The following is a 19,919-nucleotide window of genomic DNA, read 5'->3' on the forward strand; positions in this document are numbered from 1 at the left end:
TGGTTCTTTAAATGTTCAATAAAAACATGTATCGCTAATTCATAACGAAGAAAGCTTTGTAACTATCCCCACTAGTGAAGACTGTGTCATTTCCACAACACTGCCCCCCCCTCCCGAGGTCCGCAGCGCTGTTGAAAAGGCTCTGGAGGTCCCTGTATTAAGCACGTAAACCTGTGGAAACAAAAATCACCAAACTCGAATCACCACAGACTGTTTTCCTTCCTGGTGATGAAGGAAAATGCTGGGCTGGCATGTAAAAGGGCATTTATTCCCTTCAAGGACCTGAAGCTCCATAAAGCACCCCTCCGACAGCCAAACCCATCTGTGCTCTGATTGGATAGTTAAATTTGTGATTGACATGACATTGACCAATCACATGAAAGGAAGAAAAATAGGGTCAAAATTCGTACTTGTAACTTGAAACTTGAGTGCAGAGTTTCACACTTATTTTTTGGCCACACACAAATCTTTTTTACGCACACACAAATTCTGTTTACACATACAAATCTTTTTTAGGCACACACAAATTCTTTTTACACATACAAATCCTGATTTACAAGTACAAAATATTTATGACCACAATTTGAACCCATACAGATGCAGTAAAGCTGTAGGAGCCAACAGCTGTGTGGTAGCTAACTAAACCGATTCTCGTGTGTTTTTTGGTGCATTTTTATTATAGTTAGATTCCTCTTCATTTATCTTTAGTAAAAGCCTGCTGCAGTTTTGATGATGGAAAGTCTTGCATGTTATTTCCTGTTAGTTACCAGTAACTAGCAGGCATTTGAATCTATGTTATATGGATGCTTTGCTAATGTTAATTGATGGTAAAAGCCATAAAGCTAAAATCAGGACTTTGGAATGCAGGTCCTTCTTCTAACATACACTATGGGATATACACATAACACAGAGACATTTGAGAGGAATAGATTGAATAAAGCAGTGTAATTGCACACTGCAAAACAATTTCTAAAATTCACTTTTTTACTTTTGGCATTATTCTGTAACAGACAACTCAAATTCCAACTTACTATTATTTCTCTTAGAATTTCTTAATGATTACGACTATTCTTTTAATGAGATATTAATGAGATCCCAGCAATCAGTTACTCGGCAAGCCCATCTAGTCTGTGTGTGTGTGTGTGTCAGCTGCCATGTGCTCAGTTGGATCAATTCTCTTCTACAACCACTGACCTGGAAAAAGCTGAAAAAGCTTTGCCTGCTCTGCTATCAATAGACAGTCTAATTAAGACCAGCACTGTCTGCTCAAATAGTAAAGACACTGGCTAGGATTTTATGAAAATTCCCTGTCAGTAAACCTAAACCTGGAGCTTCTGCAGATTAACTGTGACTCTCAGTGTATTTGACTGTGGCCTCAGACTATGGATGCCCTTGCCTGTGATAGCAGGGAGTTCGCCTGGCACTGAAGGAGGCCATCTGTTCAGCCTAGAGTGAAATGTATTGGATCGCTGTGAGGTTGCTTACACAATAGTGAGACAGGATTGGGTTAGAACTCTTTAAAATTGGAGCTATCCATTGGACCATGGATCATCTGCCATTTAAAACAATTAGAGAGAGGACACATCTGTGTAGACTGGACTTAAGCCGATGGATGGGACAGGCAGCAAAGCCTGCTCCCTCTCTCAGAGAGGCACAGCAAATAAGGGCCAGCATTTCTCAAAGTCATGGGCCCCCTTGAGTCCGGCTACCCCCATGTTCAATGGTGATCAAGTCTGGCTGGAGGAGCTGATAGACCCTGCTTCTAACCAGTCCTCTCCCAGTCAGCCATCTAGCCCCAGCGATCCAAGCAGCAGTCCAGGAGGCAGCAGGAGTAGCAGTGACGGCACTGACAGCCTGCACAGCTGGAACTCTGGGGTGACCTGCATCCTGCACAAGTCTATCAAGAAGCAGAGCCAGGAAGCTTTTCAGACTCGACTCAGAGGAGACAGAGAGTCTGAAAAGCTTGGACCAGTTCCTTCTAGCAGGCCTCATGGCAGAGGACATCCACAGGCAGAGCAGGGAGGAGACAGCCACAGCAGAAATCTGCATCAAGGGAGGGGCTCTGTACTTTCACACACCAGCTCTAAAAGCGGCAAACCACAGTGTGTACTGGAGGAAAAGATTGAAGCCAAACTGAAGTTTTCCCAGTTCCTGGATGAGGTGACATCTAATGTGCTTGACCCAAACAGCCTGCAGGCATTTGGAAAACCAGCATCTCCCTCTGGCTTCACCAATACAAATGCTGATCAGCCTCAAGCAGAGATCCACGTGGTGAGCCCCAGGCTACCCTGCTCAATGGCCCAGCAGCAAGGCCCTTTAGCCGAGCAGAAGACTCCAGAAGAGCGGACTTCTCCTGACCTGGTAGAAAAAAAGTATCTGGAGACGGACATCGACACTGTAAGGAAGGGCGATGAGCTGCATGACCTGGAGATAAAAGCAGACACACCAGAACAAATAGATGAGAAATATGTGATTCCACCTCCTCCAGAGTTCAGTCAAGGATTTAAGATGAAGAGTCACTTTCCTGAGTTTCACTATGACTTCCCCAGATACCCCTACAGATCTATCTCTCTGCCCAGGGGCATCAACATGGTGAGTGATGAAAGTCTTCATAGTCTTTAATCAAGGCCAGGCCTCTGAACATATGTTGTGATTGGAACGGAAATTGTTCCTCTCAGTTTTTGAAGAGACGTCTGAGTAAATCAAGCCTTTGTATGATTTGAGTGAGCCATTCCTGATTTTTCTGCTCTATTATTAAGAGCGTAAAGAGCTCAAGTAAGCACGGGCATGTCACAGAGTTACAATGTCTTTGTCTAGTGCAGTCTGTGGAGTTTTGTTTGAATAATCCAAGAAGCAGTTGCATATAAAATGAATGCTATAAAAATAAATAAAACAATAAATTATTAAAGCAAGAGTTATAGGGAGAAAATTTAAAAAGAAACTTTTATAGCCCCACTACAGAACTTTGTTATCGCTATCTGAACCAGAAAAACATTCATATACTTGACATTCCTGCCTTTATCCCATTTTACAGTCTGTATGTTATATAGAGGCCTACTTGCATACACATATAAGACAAAACGAAAGATACAAAACATAATAGTCATTCCAGCATTTTGCCCACTTGAGGGCAGTAGAAATGAACTGCAAACACCACACAGACACCTTAAATGTAATTGAGTTTCTGACCTCCAACCTATGCGCTAATTTTAGCTCTGATTTGCTCTCCACCATCTGTTAGTTATTCAGTGTGTTGATTTGACTCATATGCAGTTGTTTTTCAGGCTTTTTATTATTTTGCTGAAAAGAACACTGGGATAAAAGCAAAACATTTAAAGTTATGACCACTGAAACGCCTCTAGGTCTAGAAGAAGTTCGAGCTTTGGGGCGATGAGTCTCTCAGAGTCTTACACAGAGTCATTCAGTTTACTGCTAATTATAAAAATATGGCTTGCAATTGACTTGGGTTCGCCCAAGTCAAGCTCTTTAAAGTTGTCACCTCACTGGTGATTATTGAACCTAGAATATGTAGTCAGAGAGCAGACAAAGCATGTCATCCTGGTGATGACATTATGAGTGTTCCATGCAAGTTCTGCTGTGCTAAAGCTTCCAATTAATAGTAAATCATTTGGAGCAAGAATGAGCTGTGGGTGTACGATTTCTCCTGCTGACCCACATAGACATCCTCAGCTGATTCAATAGACTGGGTATACTGATGTGTCTGTAAGTTTGCACAGGAGCGCTGCTTCATGCTGACCAATAAGCAGACTTTTATGGGACTCCTCATTAGCATTCTACCCATTAGCAACTCCTCCACACAAACAATTTGAACTGAACAATGCTGTCATTTACTGACTCAGCCCACTTGCATTTATTTTTTGACATCCATCATTTACTCAGTTTGAAACATAACCTTGCTAAAATGGCTGTGAAAGCAGCGAACCTTGTTGCACAACTGTTTCCTTCTCGAGTAGCAACCAGTGTTTCCACTGGCTTACACCACTAGAGTGCATTACACGGGAGGACAAGCCTGAGGGCTCAATCAGCAATTACTACAACCAGCGAGGGTATTTTTGCAGTCTCAGCATGACATCCATGTCAGTGGTGGATGATGAGGATGATGAAGCACTTGGCTGAGGTTACCTAGTTGCTAAATGTGCACCGCTTTGCTGACTAGAAAGCGTGCAAGCTTATTGTTTTACATCTCCGGGTTTGGGGTCTGTTTTTTTTAGCATTTCTCACCCCCCAAAAAACAAAACATACTTGACAGATCTTCAAACTCTGTGTCGCTCCCATTTAATAATAAAGGAGAAGATCACATTGCCTTAATTTATTGTCTGATTAAAATTCAGCCTTTGCCGTCACCTTAGCAACTGCTTGAAAAAAGGTGGGTGGTGTGTGGGGGCTGAGAGGCAGGCATGTGAGCCTGTTGGCGTTCATCTCAGTGTGAGTGTCTGTGTGTCGCTGCAAAGTTTCATCTCCTCACACAAGTCCTTGTACTTGTAATGAAACATTCTTTGCACTTGACCTTCTGCTGTGCACACACACACACACACACACACACACACACTGAACACGCATTCCCCCCACCCCCCGCTTTAAGGTGTGTTTTGTTGGTAATCTGACTCAAATAATCTCTTCGCAACGACTGCTTCCTTCATTAATTACAGGAGATAAATATGGATGAACGTCTCCCCTAAGTGCAGATGGTAAAATCTGCTTTCTAGCATTCGTCAAATTATGAAACATGATAACATAACAGCGTGGATACCACCCTCGATCGGGCCTAAATTTGAACGGAGATGGGGGAATATTCTCAAATCGATGCATAATTCATCGCTTTCTGAAAAAAAGAAAAATGGAAAAAAAGCAGCCGATTCATATAAAACCTATTCTCCTTAACAGCCAAGGACTTGAGATGTAAGATTCAACAGATTGAACCACCTGTTCTCCCCACTCTCCACCCCCCCCCCCACCTCCCCCTTGTTTCCCCTTCTTTCTATGTCTCTCTCCACATCCTCCTCCCTCTCTTTCCCTCTGTGCTCCTTCTCTCTGATTCAGCACCTCGACAGAGATACTGAGTCGCTGCCAGTATCCCTCAATGGGGGGGCTTGCCATGTATCTGCAGTCTGGCTGCAATGGAGGTTTTCACTCTCCCTCCCTCCCTTTCTTCCCCCTTTCCTTTGCCTCGCTTTCTCACTCTCTTCCCTCGCACTCCCGGTATGGTACGATTGTTCTCTTCTCACCTCAAGTGAGCGCAGATGTACACATCCGGCCGCAGTCTGATGAGCGTTGCATGGGATTTCTCACTAGTAAGGGAAAAAGGGAAGAGGAGCAGATGAGGGAGCACGGATGTGAGTGGGGGGGAGTGTGGGGACATAAACAAACACATAGGGAAACACAGAGTGTGCTTGCTGAATATGTATGTTTCTTTTCTCGTTCTTTCTTTTTCTTTTCTTTTTTTTGTGGAGGGTGTTTGTGCTGCAACGGTGCTCCACTTGGCAGCTTCTGGGCCAGTTTGATGGGTCCGCTCCACTAACATGCTGTCATTTCCTTTAGATGCCTGACGAAGTGATGAACAACATAGACACCATCAGGTAAGCTTCACCCTCTCCCTCTCTCACTCTCCCTCCTTTTCTGCACATATCTTTCAGCACTCCATCATCACGCCCCCACGTTCTCCCTGTCTTCTTCCTTTAAGCTCCTTCCCTCCCACTCTTCCTGTCTCTCTCTCTCTCTGTCTTTCTACTCTTGCACAGTCTCTCCCTCACTCCCTCTTGTCTTTCCTCCTGGCTCAGCTGCTGCCGCTGCTGCTGCTACTGCTGGAGTGGCGTGGTGCTAGTGGCAGCGACAGTTTTAGTGGTGGAGGAGGAGGTGGTGGGGTGGGTGCATGTGTTGGGGGTTTTCTCCGAGCTTTAAGGGAAAGCTGGGTAAACCAATCCAGATAGCATATAGAGAGGGGGTTTTCTCCATCCCCGGCGAGGCTCCGGCAGCAGGATTTTTATCTCTCGGTCTTCAGGATGAAGCTCTGCGCGAGCGGAAGGTACTGCTTCACTGTTTGCATCTTTGATTTGGATTACAAAGCTGCTTTTGGTTGCGTGTGAATATGTGTGTTTATGTGCTCATCTGTACGTGATGTGGCTGCACTTGCCGTGCTCTCTGTTTACTGATGCAGCGCTGTTAGGAATGATGCCTCTTCTCTGATACTTTGTCAAAGATAAAAGGGTGTATTTTGCAGAAGAAGGCTGACACGGTTCCATGCGGGGAACCTCTTGGCTGGAAATCCGCTGCAGTGACTATGGCGTTACTGTAAAAGCTTTTTTCCAAACAGATCAATCAGGAGTTTTTTTTTAATTTATTTTTTTTATTTGAAATAATCTTGAATCTTTTCAGGTTCCCAAAATGTCCATCCACGACTGTTACACATTGGTTTCTGTGTGATTTTTGGACTGTCACCTGTCGGAATGCACCTGTAACACTGATTAATTACTCTGCATGATAACGTTGTTTTTCCACCACGAATACTTAAGCAAGAGCAGCTCTGATCTGTATGTTTTTCAACATGACAGTCAAAAAAACACAAACGTGAGCGCGTGCTGGTGTAGACGGATTTTAATGAGCTCATTACAAAATTGCAGGTGCTCGCCCACTTTTCTGATTTAAGTATTTCAGAGAAATAGAGCAGCAGCGGAAACATGACGAGATGCAGGGGCCACCCCCCCTCCCTCTACCTCCCACTCTCTGTTTTGCACCTCACTGGCCTACAGTAGACATGTTTTAATTAATACCAGTACTAATGAACCATTATTAATCCGGCTCAGATGAAAACAGATCCCAAGCTTTTCCTTTTGTGTTAGATTACCGATGGTGTTATTACGATTTCAGGAAGATTACAGTTTAAAAGCCATTTAACCAGTCGACGAGGGGTAATTAATCTTGACGGGGTGTTTCTTTAATAGGAGGCATCAATTGTCCTCACCTCTGTGTCACAGCTTTAATTGAATTATAGCAGCTGTGCCGAAATAAGAGGGGGGTAGCCCCGTGTCTATTCTGCTCGCTTTTTGCATAGGAAACCAGGTCACCTGTAGCCTATAAGCAAGCTGTGATGGGGTTAAAGAGAAATCAGGACCCACCTGAGAGTCTGACCCTACCTCTTCATCCCCCCCACCCCACCATATCCGCGAGATGCCTTCGAGTCTAAATGATGAAATGTCCTGAAATCTCTCACACTCCGTTGCTCCTGCTCTCTCGCTCACTCTCTCTTCCTCTTTCGCAATCCCTGTCCCTCTCTTGTCCGGGCTCATGTGTCAGGGCCCTGGAGATGGAGATGTAAATTTTGCATAGCGACACGTTGGAGCTCCAACGCAGAGGGGACCTCGGGTGGATTAAACAGATTTAAAGTTTCAAGAAGTTTAAAAAAAATCGTTGTCAGAATACTCTAGCGGATGAATAACAGTGTGAAGGGTTTTATTTTAAATATAAGATTGATACCGCTTTTTAAAAAAGCATGATTGACAGCCAAAGATTGAGCAAAATTATTATGCCGCTGTCTCGGTGAGCGGTGATGGAAGTGACGTCCTTGAGAGGCAGTAAAACAAAAGTCTGGGTTAGTTTTTAGATTTTTAGGATGATTGATGACATTTTTTTTCTTCCATCAAACCCACTGCGACTGGATATAATTTCAGAATAATATATGCACATTAAGAACCCTCATTATACAGGAAGAGAAGGCGATTAAAAGGTGCTTCATACTGTTAAGTTTCAGAATGTATCCTGCACTTTATATCTTGGTCTTTTTAAGCCTGTTTTTAAGTAGATCTTTTTAGATATATACAGATTAAAGAAAGAACAACATAAAGTGTCATGAAGAGGCCAGATATGAGCTTAAATGCTCACTGGGATATGAGCTATAAATAGGCACTCACTCATTTGATGTGTTAATGATGGTGGTGGAGAGAGTTATCCAACACGTGACCTGCCAGGTGTTCACTTGGCTTGAACTCTGGTGACTTTGAAGACCACAGATCTTTTTCTTTTAGTCATTAAGTCATTCAGTGACCCTTTGTGCCCTAAAGGGAGGGATCTGTATTCATTATGTTTCTGCACTTTTGTTTTTTGTTTTCTTTTAAAAAAGCTCAGTTAGTCCGCGATAATGTCTCGGCCTCGATCTGAAGGTAAACCGAATCTTCCTACTCCTCTGAAGCTCACTAATTAACATGTCCTGTCTTCTTCATTTAATCTGCACAAAAGCAGCTTGTAGTTTTTATAGCTTGGTTATTCCACAGCTCAAATGAACACGATACATGTCAATTATTGAGTTTCATTCGTGCTGCTTTGTGGACTTTGTTCCTTGCGACAGAGCCACGCTGCCTGTTTCCTAATCCAGACTGGCTGCCAGTGGTATGAGAGTGATATCAGTTTTCTCATCTAATTCTTGGCAAGAACACAAATAAAAGGCTCTCCTGAAGTCTTCCAGTGCCGTTTAATTTGAACTTAAATTTGCCAACTGGAAGGTTTTTCTCTGCTCGTTCGTGTGGTAGTCGCTGTTTGTGCTGTGTTTCAGTTATTATTGTTTCTATTTGATGCTAATAATACATATAGAACACTGGGCAGCTGCTCTATTATAAATGAGTCAAACGGCCATGTTTATGTTATAGCAAAGGCACCTGTCAGCGTCTGGGATGTTGTCGCAGGTTAGTGAACAGTTTTCAAAGTCAACATGGTGGATAAATGGTGCCGAAATGGGGCAAGGTGGACACCAGAGTGACTCCGACAAGGGCAAGATTGTTTGCGTTGAAACATTTCCAGAACAGTGATGGCAGGTTGTGGGAGTCAGAGGATTGACAAAAAGATCTGCTGCTTGTGATCATATTCATACGTGTATTCATAGTTTTCACGCAATATTACATCGCTATAGGAACGCCTACCTAGAGGACAAACAGGGGCTTTCCCCGTTTGTTCTGCCAGCTGTTAACTTGGATGCACTTGGAAGTCCCTCAGTCCAGTTTCTTTGGCCATTTTGTACCAATCCATCCTTTTCCATAGCAACTCTGGTTTCTTTTAAACTGGTTTATTTCATAGAGATGTCGCCCGTTAATGGACATTAGTCTCAAAATACTGCATGAGACAGAAACATTACAGATTTTAGCAAAATGGCTAGTTTATATTTTTAGTCCCAAGGTAGATAACAAAAAATATAGCCTACTATATGCAAGACATCAATGGCATTCAGAGTGAGTCATTTAAACTCACAATTATGAGACAAACCTCAAGCTGTTCAAAAATATTACTACTAATACCCATAAACTGGATCAGCATGAGATGGATACAATCTCTTGTCCATATAGGAGCAACATCTTTTAATCGTTGAATTCAGGTTTTCAGTCTCATGTTTATAAAATCAACCATGTGGTCACGTAGTCTGCCTTTACAGCCATTTGTGAATGAATGGGTTTAATTTGTGAAAGAGCTCACTGAATTCAAGCGTAGTACTGTAGTAGGATGCCACCACCATTGTGGCATATTCCATGATCAACTCTCAGTTGATCTACTGTTAATACAAAGTTGAACCACAAAGCAGTAGACCACGATCATTATCAAACTCCTTAGGTAGCTCCTTTAGGTTTATTGTATATGTGCACTTTTTTCCATATAGTGTTCCTCCTTCCCCCTCCAAACAGCAACATTATTGACCCATCCAGCTCCAAAATAAACAGAACTGTCTGTACTTTTGTGCAATTCCATCCTGTTGGCAGTCTGAGGAATTCTCCACAATAAACACGTGTAAAATGCTGCCAAAATGAAGCTCTGGCTGGGACCTCACTGTGGTGGGTGCTGTTTATCGATTGCAGATACATAAAACTTGCAGTATATTTACATAACTTTGTTTTTCTCCTTCCGAGAAATGACTATTTGTGGCTTGAAACAGCTGGAAAATTAACAGACTTTTGTTGCAATTCTATGGAGTGTCCCCTAAGTCAGAATGATGAGAACTACGAAGACCTCAGGGCACCTTCAGATTCCCTGAGCTGTTCTGAAAGGGGAGTTTTGGCTGATCATTATAGATAGAGAGATGCAACAGAGAGGACGTGTTTGAAAGCGGCGTGGGAGAGAGGCTGCTCTGAAGAGGCGAGAACTTAGTTTTGACCTGCTGAAGTGGACAGTGTTGCTCTGACAGACTGATGCTCTCCACTGTCCTCTGTGGTCTGACCAGTCAGCCTCTCTCTCCCACACTGTCTGTAGGTCTCTCTATCCTGAAGCTCTGAGAGCTCCCCCAGGGGCCATTAAGCCTATCTTATTATCTTAACCCCATTATTTCTCCTCCCCTTTGCCTTCTTCAGCACCAGCGGTCAGGTTGTGCTGGTCCAGATTTATTCCTCATTGTGATGAAGCCTGCCTAATATGACAGCGGCTATAACTCAATTTTTTTGTAATTTGACTTGAATTGGACATTTACATAGTAATCAGCATTGTAGGTCAGTTTGTGGTCAATGGAAGTGACACCATTTTAATGAATTTTAAAGTGAGAGTTAGATTTTTTCTGAACAGAAGCCACTGTGAAAGCCAATGACGAAGAATGGTAATGCTAAAATATAGCTGGTAAGTGAGCTAAAATAGTGTTTAGCACAGAACTATAATGCTAAACTTGTTAATTTTCAGACCCAGAAATCCGTCTTTTGTATACAGTCTATAAAAATACAGCAGTATTCACTAAATGGTTGCTAACCTTTGCATAACCCCTGCATAAGAGTGGTTTGGATAAAATTCTCAAACATGTGTTTTAGAAGGTTCAAGGTTCAAGGTTCTTTATTTGTCACATGCATAGTTATACAAGTATAACACACAGTGAAATGTAGTCTGACACGCTCCTCGACGTGCAAAAAATGGGGGGGGGGGGGGGGGGGGGGGGGGTGTGTGTAGAGGAAGAACATTATATATATATATATATATATATATATATATATATATATATATATATATATATATATACATACATATAGTATATACACTGGGTGAATGTGCAGTAGTAGCAGCTAGCAGGTGAATTCTGTACATTAATATGAATAGACATCTGACTATTTTACAGGATAGACAATATAAACATATTTAAAGTTAAAGGAATTGAAATGTACATTGTGCCTTGGTTTAGAGTGTCTGGAAGAGAGTCCTGTCTCAGTCAATTATAGATGATGTGAGCGGGCGGGTGTGTGTGTTTAGGGCACGGATGGCTTGGGGATAGAAGCTCCTCTTGAGTCGCTCTGTCCTTGCCCGGAAGATGCGTAACCTTCTACCAGATTGCAGAAGTTGGAACAGTTTGTTGCCAGGATGGGACGGGTCCTTCAGTATCTGCGCTGCTCTAGTCCGGCATCTCCTGGTGTAGGTGTCCTGAAGCGGGGGGAGAGCAATCCTGCAGCAGCGTTCTGCTGTACGGATCACTCTCTGGAGAGCTTTTTGGTCCTTCACACAGAAGTTGCTGGTGTCACATAGATAAGTACAAGGTTTCTGCTCTTACTATAACAAAATCCAACAACACAAGCAGCTCTGAAGCTTAATATCAAGGGTAATTTGAAGGATTTCTAAAAAAAGGTGCATGTAAGATGAATCGCCAGGCTAAAAATGACACCAGTCATCGGGACATTGCACTGGATATTTTGGTTCCTCTGGGTTGTGATTTTGGGCTCTTTGGCTTGTTCTGTCAGATGTTTCTGGCATCACAGAGATACGTGCAAGCTTACCTTTCTTACAACTAGATGTAAGATGTAAAACCCGGCAGTGAGCACAAGTCATCAAGACGCTGAGGCAAAACAAATTATAAATCCCTTTTTTTGTTTTTTACCCTTTCCATAAAAATAGGGCAAGCGTACTTTACACTACATGAATACGAGACACCACTCTGAGACCTGTAGGGGTTTTCCGTCATGCCGGGCATCATATAAAATGAACGCAACATATAAAAAACATGTTTTTGTACTAATCGTAGGAATCATGCAAGATTTTAAGATACGCAGCTCCAGATGAGATGTCAGTTCAGTGGCTGTGGGCTAAATCTCTAGTTAGCATGCCTGTGAAAATAGCAGACGCCATGTAAAATTCCCATCTGTTAAAAGTCTGACACAAACTCATGCCTGCACAAGAGGTTACATTGCTGTTGGACAGATACAATTGTAGAACCCATCTTCTCAAATCAAATAAATGCATTTCTTAAAATGTTGAACTGTTATTCAAAACCTTCTTTTTTAACCAAGCCATAAAGCATTTAAAAGCCAAACTGCAGGGACCTTTGTAATAAAGAGTATCAACCTGTGAGAGTTTAGAAGAAAATTAAACAGATAAATTAAAGCTTTTCAAGCAAATGTCTGCAGCTTGTTTGCCTCGGTCAAGCCGGAGGTCACAGATTACCCTTGTTTTCTTTCCAAGCCGCTACATTAATGGGGCTATGCTGGAAAGTTATTAGTGCTATATTGCGTCTTCCCAATATAGTGCCTCTCTGTGTTTTTTTAAAGATCCTTTCATGCATCCCTGAGTTGAGGCTTTTTAGGCAGCCTCTTGAGAGTTATGGATGGACCAGTAAGTACATCTGTGTATAAGTGCACGAGGTAAATGCTGAGGAAACTCACACACACACATACACGCACAGAAACACAGAGCACTACACTGCAGGCTAGATATGCAGAGGTTGTTCCTTTGTTGCATCTAATCACTACCTGTCCATTCGAGCTCCACTCGTAAACAGCATGCTGCGATGGTGGGTGGCGTGCTGTGCATGCGTGTGTGCGTGTATGTGTGTATACACATGTGTGCACGTGCATCCATGTGTGTTTGTGTCTGTTCTATTTTTAATGAGCTGAACCCGTTTGAAAGCCGCTTGTGTTTTTCCATCCCGTCTGCTTTTGGTTGTGGTTGCAAACGTGGCAAACACTGGCCTTGTTTTTTTGCACCACAACAGCATTTTCACAGCTGTATTTCTTTTTCCTCTTTCCAACCAGCAAAATAAATAAATAAATGGATAAAAATGAAAAGACTGTGGACAGAAATGCTTTTATTTATTTATTTATTTATTTTCTGCTCTCATCCTTTCTGGGAAAATTTAAATTGTGAAAGTAATTCAGAACCACTGAGATGGAACAAAGTAATCAGTGGGAAAACTTTGGTTTCAACTTGTGAAAGAGTTTAAAAGTTGGGGTTATTGTGAGAGGGTGTATTCTGGGTCGAGAAAGACGTGATCTCAGCGTCTTTGCTAGGACAGCTCTCGGAAGGCTTCGCTGGCACTATGAGTATCTTGTCTGAAGGATGAGCTCTTTTTTTTTTTGTAGAGCAGCATGTTTTTATGTTTTTAATGCGCTCAGTGTGCGGGTTTGTTCTTTTAGGAACGCATAGGTCATTGTTTTTGCCACTCTGAGGCTCCTAGCTTGAATTTTATCTTTGTTTTTTTTATTAAATCAAATCACTTTTTATTGTCACATCACATGTGCAGGTACATTGGTACAGCACATGCGAGTGAAATTCTTGTGTGCGAGCTTCACAAGCAACAGAGTTGTGCAAAATACAATAACATAAACAGGCAAAATATACGAATGGCTAAATCTGAAACTAATAAATATATGTACAATATATAATAGTATATGCAAAAAAAAATAATAATAATAATAATAATAATAAATAAATAAAATAAAAAATAAAAAATTCTGGATGTGTATACTAAATGTTTTTCTACGTGTGTGTGTGTGTGTGTGTGTGTGTGTGTATACACATATTTTACAAATTAAATAGAGTCAATAAATAAAATATATAAAAATATACAGAGTCTATTTGCAAATTTGAAAGCTATTTCTGTAGTTCCTCAAGGTGAAAGAAGTATTTGCAGAGTCATTTAAATGATCTGTGTCATGTATTGTGTTGTTTTCCAGCAGGATTCTGTAAAAACTGCAAAGCCATTAAATAAAACGTGATCAAGACTTGAAGCATGGGCAAGAATAGAAGCAGTTCAGTTCTGGAGTGGATTTGATCACGCTCTTTAAAATGGCAAAGTAGAAAAATGGCCGTGGCCAAGGATGTGGCTTCTGATTTTTTTTTTAAAAATTTATTTGGCATTCAAATATCAAATTTTTGATTCGGACATGGAAAACAAATTTCTTCCAGGGACTGCCCAAATGCACTCAGTCAAAAGCACAATAAGCCTCCATAAACCCAACATACCTACCTGACCATTTCATTAGGTACACCATTCAACTGCTCATTAACAGCCAATCACATGGCAGCAGCTCAAAGCATTTTTACGTTTGCAGGAATGGGGTGAAGCTGAAGTTCAAACAGAGAATCAGAAAGGGGAAGAAAGAGGGTTTCAATGTGACATGGTTGTTCGTATCAGCTGGACTTAGTATTTCAGAAGCTGCTGATCTACTAGGATCTACTGAGAATGGTCCAAAAATGAGAAACGCAATCACCATTACACCACCAGCAGCCTAAACCGTTGATACAAGTGAGGATGAATCCATGCTTTCATGGTGTTTACAACTAATTCTGACCCTACCATCATACAACAATTCCTAATCTTCTAATGGCCATGTCTACATGAATACATGCATTGAGTGGCCGACAAGATACTTGCATTAACAAGCAGCTGAACAGGTATACATAATGAAGTGACAGGCGAGGGTATTATGTGTTTATATATTCCCTGAACAAAAATGCCGTGAGGAGGCTTGAATAATTAGGGAATCACAAATGAGTGGTATGCTGAAAACAATACTCTGGTAGGGAAAGTGTTAATGTATTAAGTGGTAGAGGCACTCTTGGAAGATAAATAAACAGATAACATTCAAACCAGTTCTCTAGCTTTGCATTTCATCATTATACCGGTGCCTGTATCAAACCCTCTTTTTAACGCGGTGCCATTTTCTACGTCTAAATGTCTGCCTGCAGCTTATTCTGTGGTTGATGTTGGACTCTGTTCTCTGTGTTCACTCCTTCAGTTTTGGCAGAACAGAACTGTTTGTATTTGGGATCGGCGAGCCTCCATCACCTCTTCCGCTCATTCTAAAATCCTCTCGGGATGTTGTCGTGATTTCACACTCCCCAGTGCCGGGTGCCATCAGCAGCACGTGAAATCCGTTCAGCGGGTCATTATCCCCTGCTGCCGCTAATGATGTTGGTAGTTGCTGTGAAACTACTTAGGTGTCTGCTCCCGAGTTAATCAATGCAGGACCGAGAAACAGCTAAGACATAAACCCACACACACTGACAGAATAGCACCCTAATTTGAAAGCTGATTTTTGTCTGTGAGGTGGTTGAGTCATACTGTACATGCCATTGGACTGAGTGACTACTGCAGGTTGTTAATCCGAAGGCACAGGGGCCAGAAAGAGCATCATCTCTGCCTTCTTTCCCTGCTGCTGGATGAGTCAGCCACTCGGGTTCCCCCGCTCTAATGCTGAGGTCTGGGCCTGTGATAAGGGTTTTTCCTGAGAGCCAATCTTGCTGAAAGGTAGATGCAATCAGGAAGCCAGGAAGGAAGAAAGAGATTGACGGAAGAGGCGAGGAAAAGGAGAGGAAGGAGGTAAAGAAATGATGACTTTTCAGCAGAGACTTCACACCCGCTCTATTTGCTTTTCCTTTGTAATTTGGCAAAGCTCGCTTCCTCTTTAATGTCTTTGGCTTTATTGTAAATACTCTGGCTAGCAACCCCCCCTCACAAACACACACACACCCCTCTACTTTTCCATCTCCCTCATTCCACAACTTTAATGCCCTCCTCCTCTTTTACCACCTCCCTCTTCCTCTTCTTTTCAATGCTCTCGAATGTCAGCGTGGCACGAGTGGGTGGCAGGCACCGCCATCCGAACGAGCCCCTTGTAAGGTTTTGCTGCAGTGTGAGGATGGGCACAAGGAAGACGAAGAAGCAAGCAAGCGAGTGAATGAGCGAGGGTGTTGCGTGCGCGGTTGTGCGTTGGCGTTTTGACAGCGGACGCCTGATGGGGCCTGAGACGTGTCGCTAACAGCTGTCCTTTTTCACTTTTATGGCAGACAGCGTTACTTTAATTCAAGCCTGGAAGAAGGAGGTTGAATAGGCAGAGCTTGTGCCGCAGAGTAAACACAGGCACACACACACACGAACGCACAAGCAGGAACACACCTAGACTTATAGATACAAACAAATGTGTACATATGCATACGGACAATCAAGCGTACACCTGCATGGATAAACTCACACATTTCTGCCACTTTAATGCTCTCAAATACATGCTCGCACCTGCCAAATCTTAAACACACACACGCGCGCACACACATATTCGAAGCTGGTATGACTCAGAGGGGAGCAGCTGGAGTGAAGGCTCCAGTGGCGGTAGTGAGCTGTCACCATCTGGAGGAGTACATGTCTCCCTGCCTTCTCAGCCAGTAGCAGAAGTCACCTCCCAACAACTGGGCATTAGTAGATCAACATGTTTCTTTATTTCATAATACGTGCGTGTGTGTACACAATATCAGTGGGTACAACACCCCAAACATGAGCTGTAACTCGCTGCAGTCCCATCCACAGTCGGTCATTGCTTCCTTCCCGGATGGTCAGCCCGCTGCTCGGATCAGAGGAGCTTTGATCAAGCTTTGACAGCCTGTCTCATTTAATAACATGCGCCATTTGTCTGTGTGCTGAAGGCTGCACCTGTGCTGCGGACGCCACCAAGACGCAGAGGACTGGAGGGATGGAGGAAATATTTATACAAAAGACTTTCAGTCTTTCAGGCTTGTCAAACTCCTTCATTCACACTGCCTGGATGTGTCAGCTCCTCTTCTTTGTGTTTGGACATATACGAGATGAAGACACTGAGTCTGCAAGGGATGTTTGTTTTTACTGATAAGTCTGATATCCGCCTGTCACAGGAGACTTTCCCCCACCACTAGTGACATGAAACAAGTCTATGTCCTGCCAGGACCCAGAAGCAGTTTTTTTTAACCTCCAACAGATTTTGTCTAATGGCTCCTGACCACAAGCAAACAATTCAGCATTAAACACAATATTTAAGAACGTAGAAAAGTTTTGTGAACATTTATGTTTTTTTTAAAAAGATATAGACAAATGTTTCAAACATTTCATTTTTTGTATGAAGGCAGTTGTGGGGGTTGTTTGCTTATGTTCCAGAGTGCTTTCAAAATTTCATCAAACCACACTCACAGCGTGTCAGTGATTAGGCAGCTTAGTGCTTCTTTGCGTGTTTTTCCATGTCAAACAATTAGCATTTTTTCTTTTAATATACAGCATTTGTGGTCACAAAAGAATACTTCTCATTCAAAATCAGGTTTTCAGTTCCCCAAATGTTCCCTAAACTGAGTGGGGGGAACTTAGATTTTAGAAGAAGATGCAGACAAGCTGTTTGTGGGAGCCTTTAATTTAAGAAATAAAAATATACACAGAATGTACTCACCGGGCGCTTTATTAGGTACATCTTAATATTAATTGGTTGGACGCTCTTAAATCTTTGAGGCACAGATTTAACAAGGTGCTGGAAACATTCCTTCACTGGTACTAAAGGGCCCAAAGTGTGCCAAGAAAACATTGTCTACACCATTACACCATCATGCAAGGCGGGATGGATCCATGCTGTATGCCAAAATCTGATCCTACCATCTGAATGTCACTTTAGTAATTGAGATTCATAGACCAGGGAATGTTTTTCCAAGGTTCTGTTGTCCAGTTTTAATGAGCATGTATGAATTGTAGCTTCAGTTTCCTGTTCTTAGTTGACAGGAGTGGCACCCAGTATGGTCTTCTGCTACTGTAGCACATCTGTGCAAAGGTTTGATCAGTAGCTTGTTTAGAGATGCTCTTCTGCATACCTTTGTTTCATGAGTGATTGCTGCTTTTGTATCACAGTCAACAGATGTTGTCAAATGCTTTCTCTTTAAACCCTAGAGATGGGTTTGTGGGAAAATCCCAGCAGATCAGCAGTTTCTGAAGTACTTTAACCCAGTATACTGACAAAGTGTGTAATAGACCCACTGGTCCATCCCGTGAATGTCATGCTTTGCTTCTCCTACGCATGAAATGGACAGGCATGCTTAAGTTGCAGTACCTTTCAGTGCCAGCAGAGGGCGATAATGTATTTAAAAGCAACATAAAAACAGTCATGGACGAACTTTTAATGAAACACGTAAACACATATCAGCCACGTAGCTTAATATTACGTGGAATAGAAGGAGCCTGGATTGTACTTCATTCCTACTTTGGTCAGTTTAACTTGTTGGCTTTAAATAAACTATCGCCCTCTACTGGTACTACACCTAGGAGAGGCAAAGCGTGGCATCCATAGGATGGTCCTGCAGGTCTATTACATGCTTTGCTGTGATATTGGGTTGATGACTCAGAAAACCCTGCCACGACAACAACTATCTCATGTTCAGGCCCTTAAATTACCTTTCGTCCTCATTCTGATGCTCAATTTGAACATCAGCAGGTCATCTTGACTGTATCTACATGCGTAACTACAATAATCTGCTGCCATGTGATTGATTGGATATTTGAGTTAATGAGTGTTCAAACCGTGAGCGTATATATTCCCTCTCCTTTAATGGATTCCCCTCATATGGTAGCTGAACTTTGCTAGAAAGCTGAAAGGAATCCCTTGCTCTTTATGTCTGAAGGACTGAGTCCAAAGCTTGACATTTACAGCTGATGTCTCAGACAGTTTTACTTCTCATTTTCGCTTCCGCTGTTTCTTTGCAGGAAACGTTGTGCACCGTCAGTGGAAGAAGTAAGACAAAAATGGTCTTTACTTTGAATTTAGTGCCTTGAATTTAAGGAAACGGGACAAAACTCGTGGGATATTTGCCATTAAACTGTCCACATTATGCTTAATGGGATTTCCATGTCATTTAGTCTTCTACACAGGGGTTTGCACAGTTAAAAAGACAAAGTCAACACCAAATAGAGTAATTCTCACCCACAAAGAAAAGCTATTGAAGTCCTTCTTATGCCTCATTTGTAGTCCAGACTTTTCCAGACTTTCTGTTACTCATCTACATAACAGTGGTATAAGAGTGGCTAGTTTTGGCACATATTCTCCAAAATATCTCAGCCATGAGCAAAGCACACCAAATGTTCTGGTGTCGGGTACTAAGAGTAAGCGCATGAATCTTCACGGCATCTGAAGACCCAGTGAATTATTTTCAGTTTGATGCAATATCCGGAGGGGTAAGTTGCAAACGTTGCTATGTGTGCTCTGTGCTCAAAAGGGATTTTATGTAGAATGAGAGTTGGATCATAGCAAATTCGGGTTTTCAGGGGGAGAGGCCTTAAATAGACTGGAGCTAAAGAGCATTTCAGACAGAAGGTGAGAAGAGGTGCAGCATGTGAGAAAAATTATGAGAAAAGCATTTATTTTATTTGTTATTTTTAGTAGCAGATCCCCTACATACAACTACAGGCCCTTTAAAAAATAATATGGGTTCTTTCATATGAATATGACCAACAGAATCTGTCCATGGATCTTAACATCAGTTTTGTCCTGCTTGACTTGTCCTTACTAAAAGTTGCCATCCTGTCTGTTTGCTTTGTTTGGCAGGGTCAACACAGATAGATCACTCACTAATTCCAGACTTAGCTGGTCTCCTTTGGAAAACTAACATAAATGCTGTCTCCCTGTGGTCAAGCCCTTTAAACACATGAGAGGGAAGGAACACAGACAAACCATGAAAAAGATATACATTGGCAAAACCGCCTTAAAAGTCCCCCGAAATGGCGGCAAACATCCGAAAAAGAGGTAAGAGTGAACGTCTCAGACGCCATCTTTCCATCCATCCTCGTTTTTTATCTGTTTGTCCGTTCATCCGCCCACGAGGTGTCTCCTCTCGCCATCCAGAGGTGCTAAAGCAGCCTCATCCCGCCTCTCCAAGCCCAGAAGTCACGCTGCCTCGTCATCTCATCT

At 42.3% G+C, this 19,919-nt stretch overlaps 1 protein-coding gene across 6 annotated transcripts in view; it reads left to right on the top strand.

Annotated features, from left to right (window-relative positions):
* The first annotated feature begins 1,660 nt into the window (after positions 1-1,660).
* The window catches only part of si:dkey-174m14.3 (brain-enriched guanylate kinase-associated protein), a 39,401-nt gene continuing 21,142 nt past the window's right edge, over positions 1,661-19,919 (top strand). The window contains exons 1-3 of one of the 6 annotated variants that reach the window (XM_076874002.1): positions 2,575-2,592; positions 5,560-5,597; positions 19,557-19,754. In XM_076874002.1, coding sequence (XP_076730117.1) covers positions 19,657-19,754 — 98 coding nt within the window. In that variant the 5' untranslated portion in view covers positions 2,575-2,592; positions 5,560-5,597; positions 19,557-19,656. Of the gene's footprint in view, positions 2,593-5,272; positions 5,355-5,559; positions 5,598-5,621; positions 6,044-19,556; positions 19,755-19,919 lie in introns of those variants that run through there. The other 5 variants (XM_076874001.1, XM_004550474.4, XM_076874003.1 and 2 more) reach the window with 5 other exon arrangements.

The sequence above is a fragment of the Maylandia zebra genome, linkage group LG15 (assembly GCF_041146795.1).
Source record: "Maylandia zebra isolate NMK-2024a linkage group LG15, Mzebra_GT3a, whole genome shotgun sequence".
NCBI lineage: Eukaryota > Metazoa > Chordata > Actinopteri > Cichliformes > Cichlidae > Maylandia > Maylandia zebra.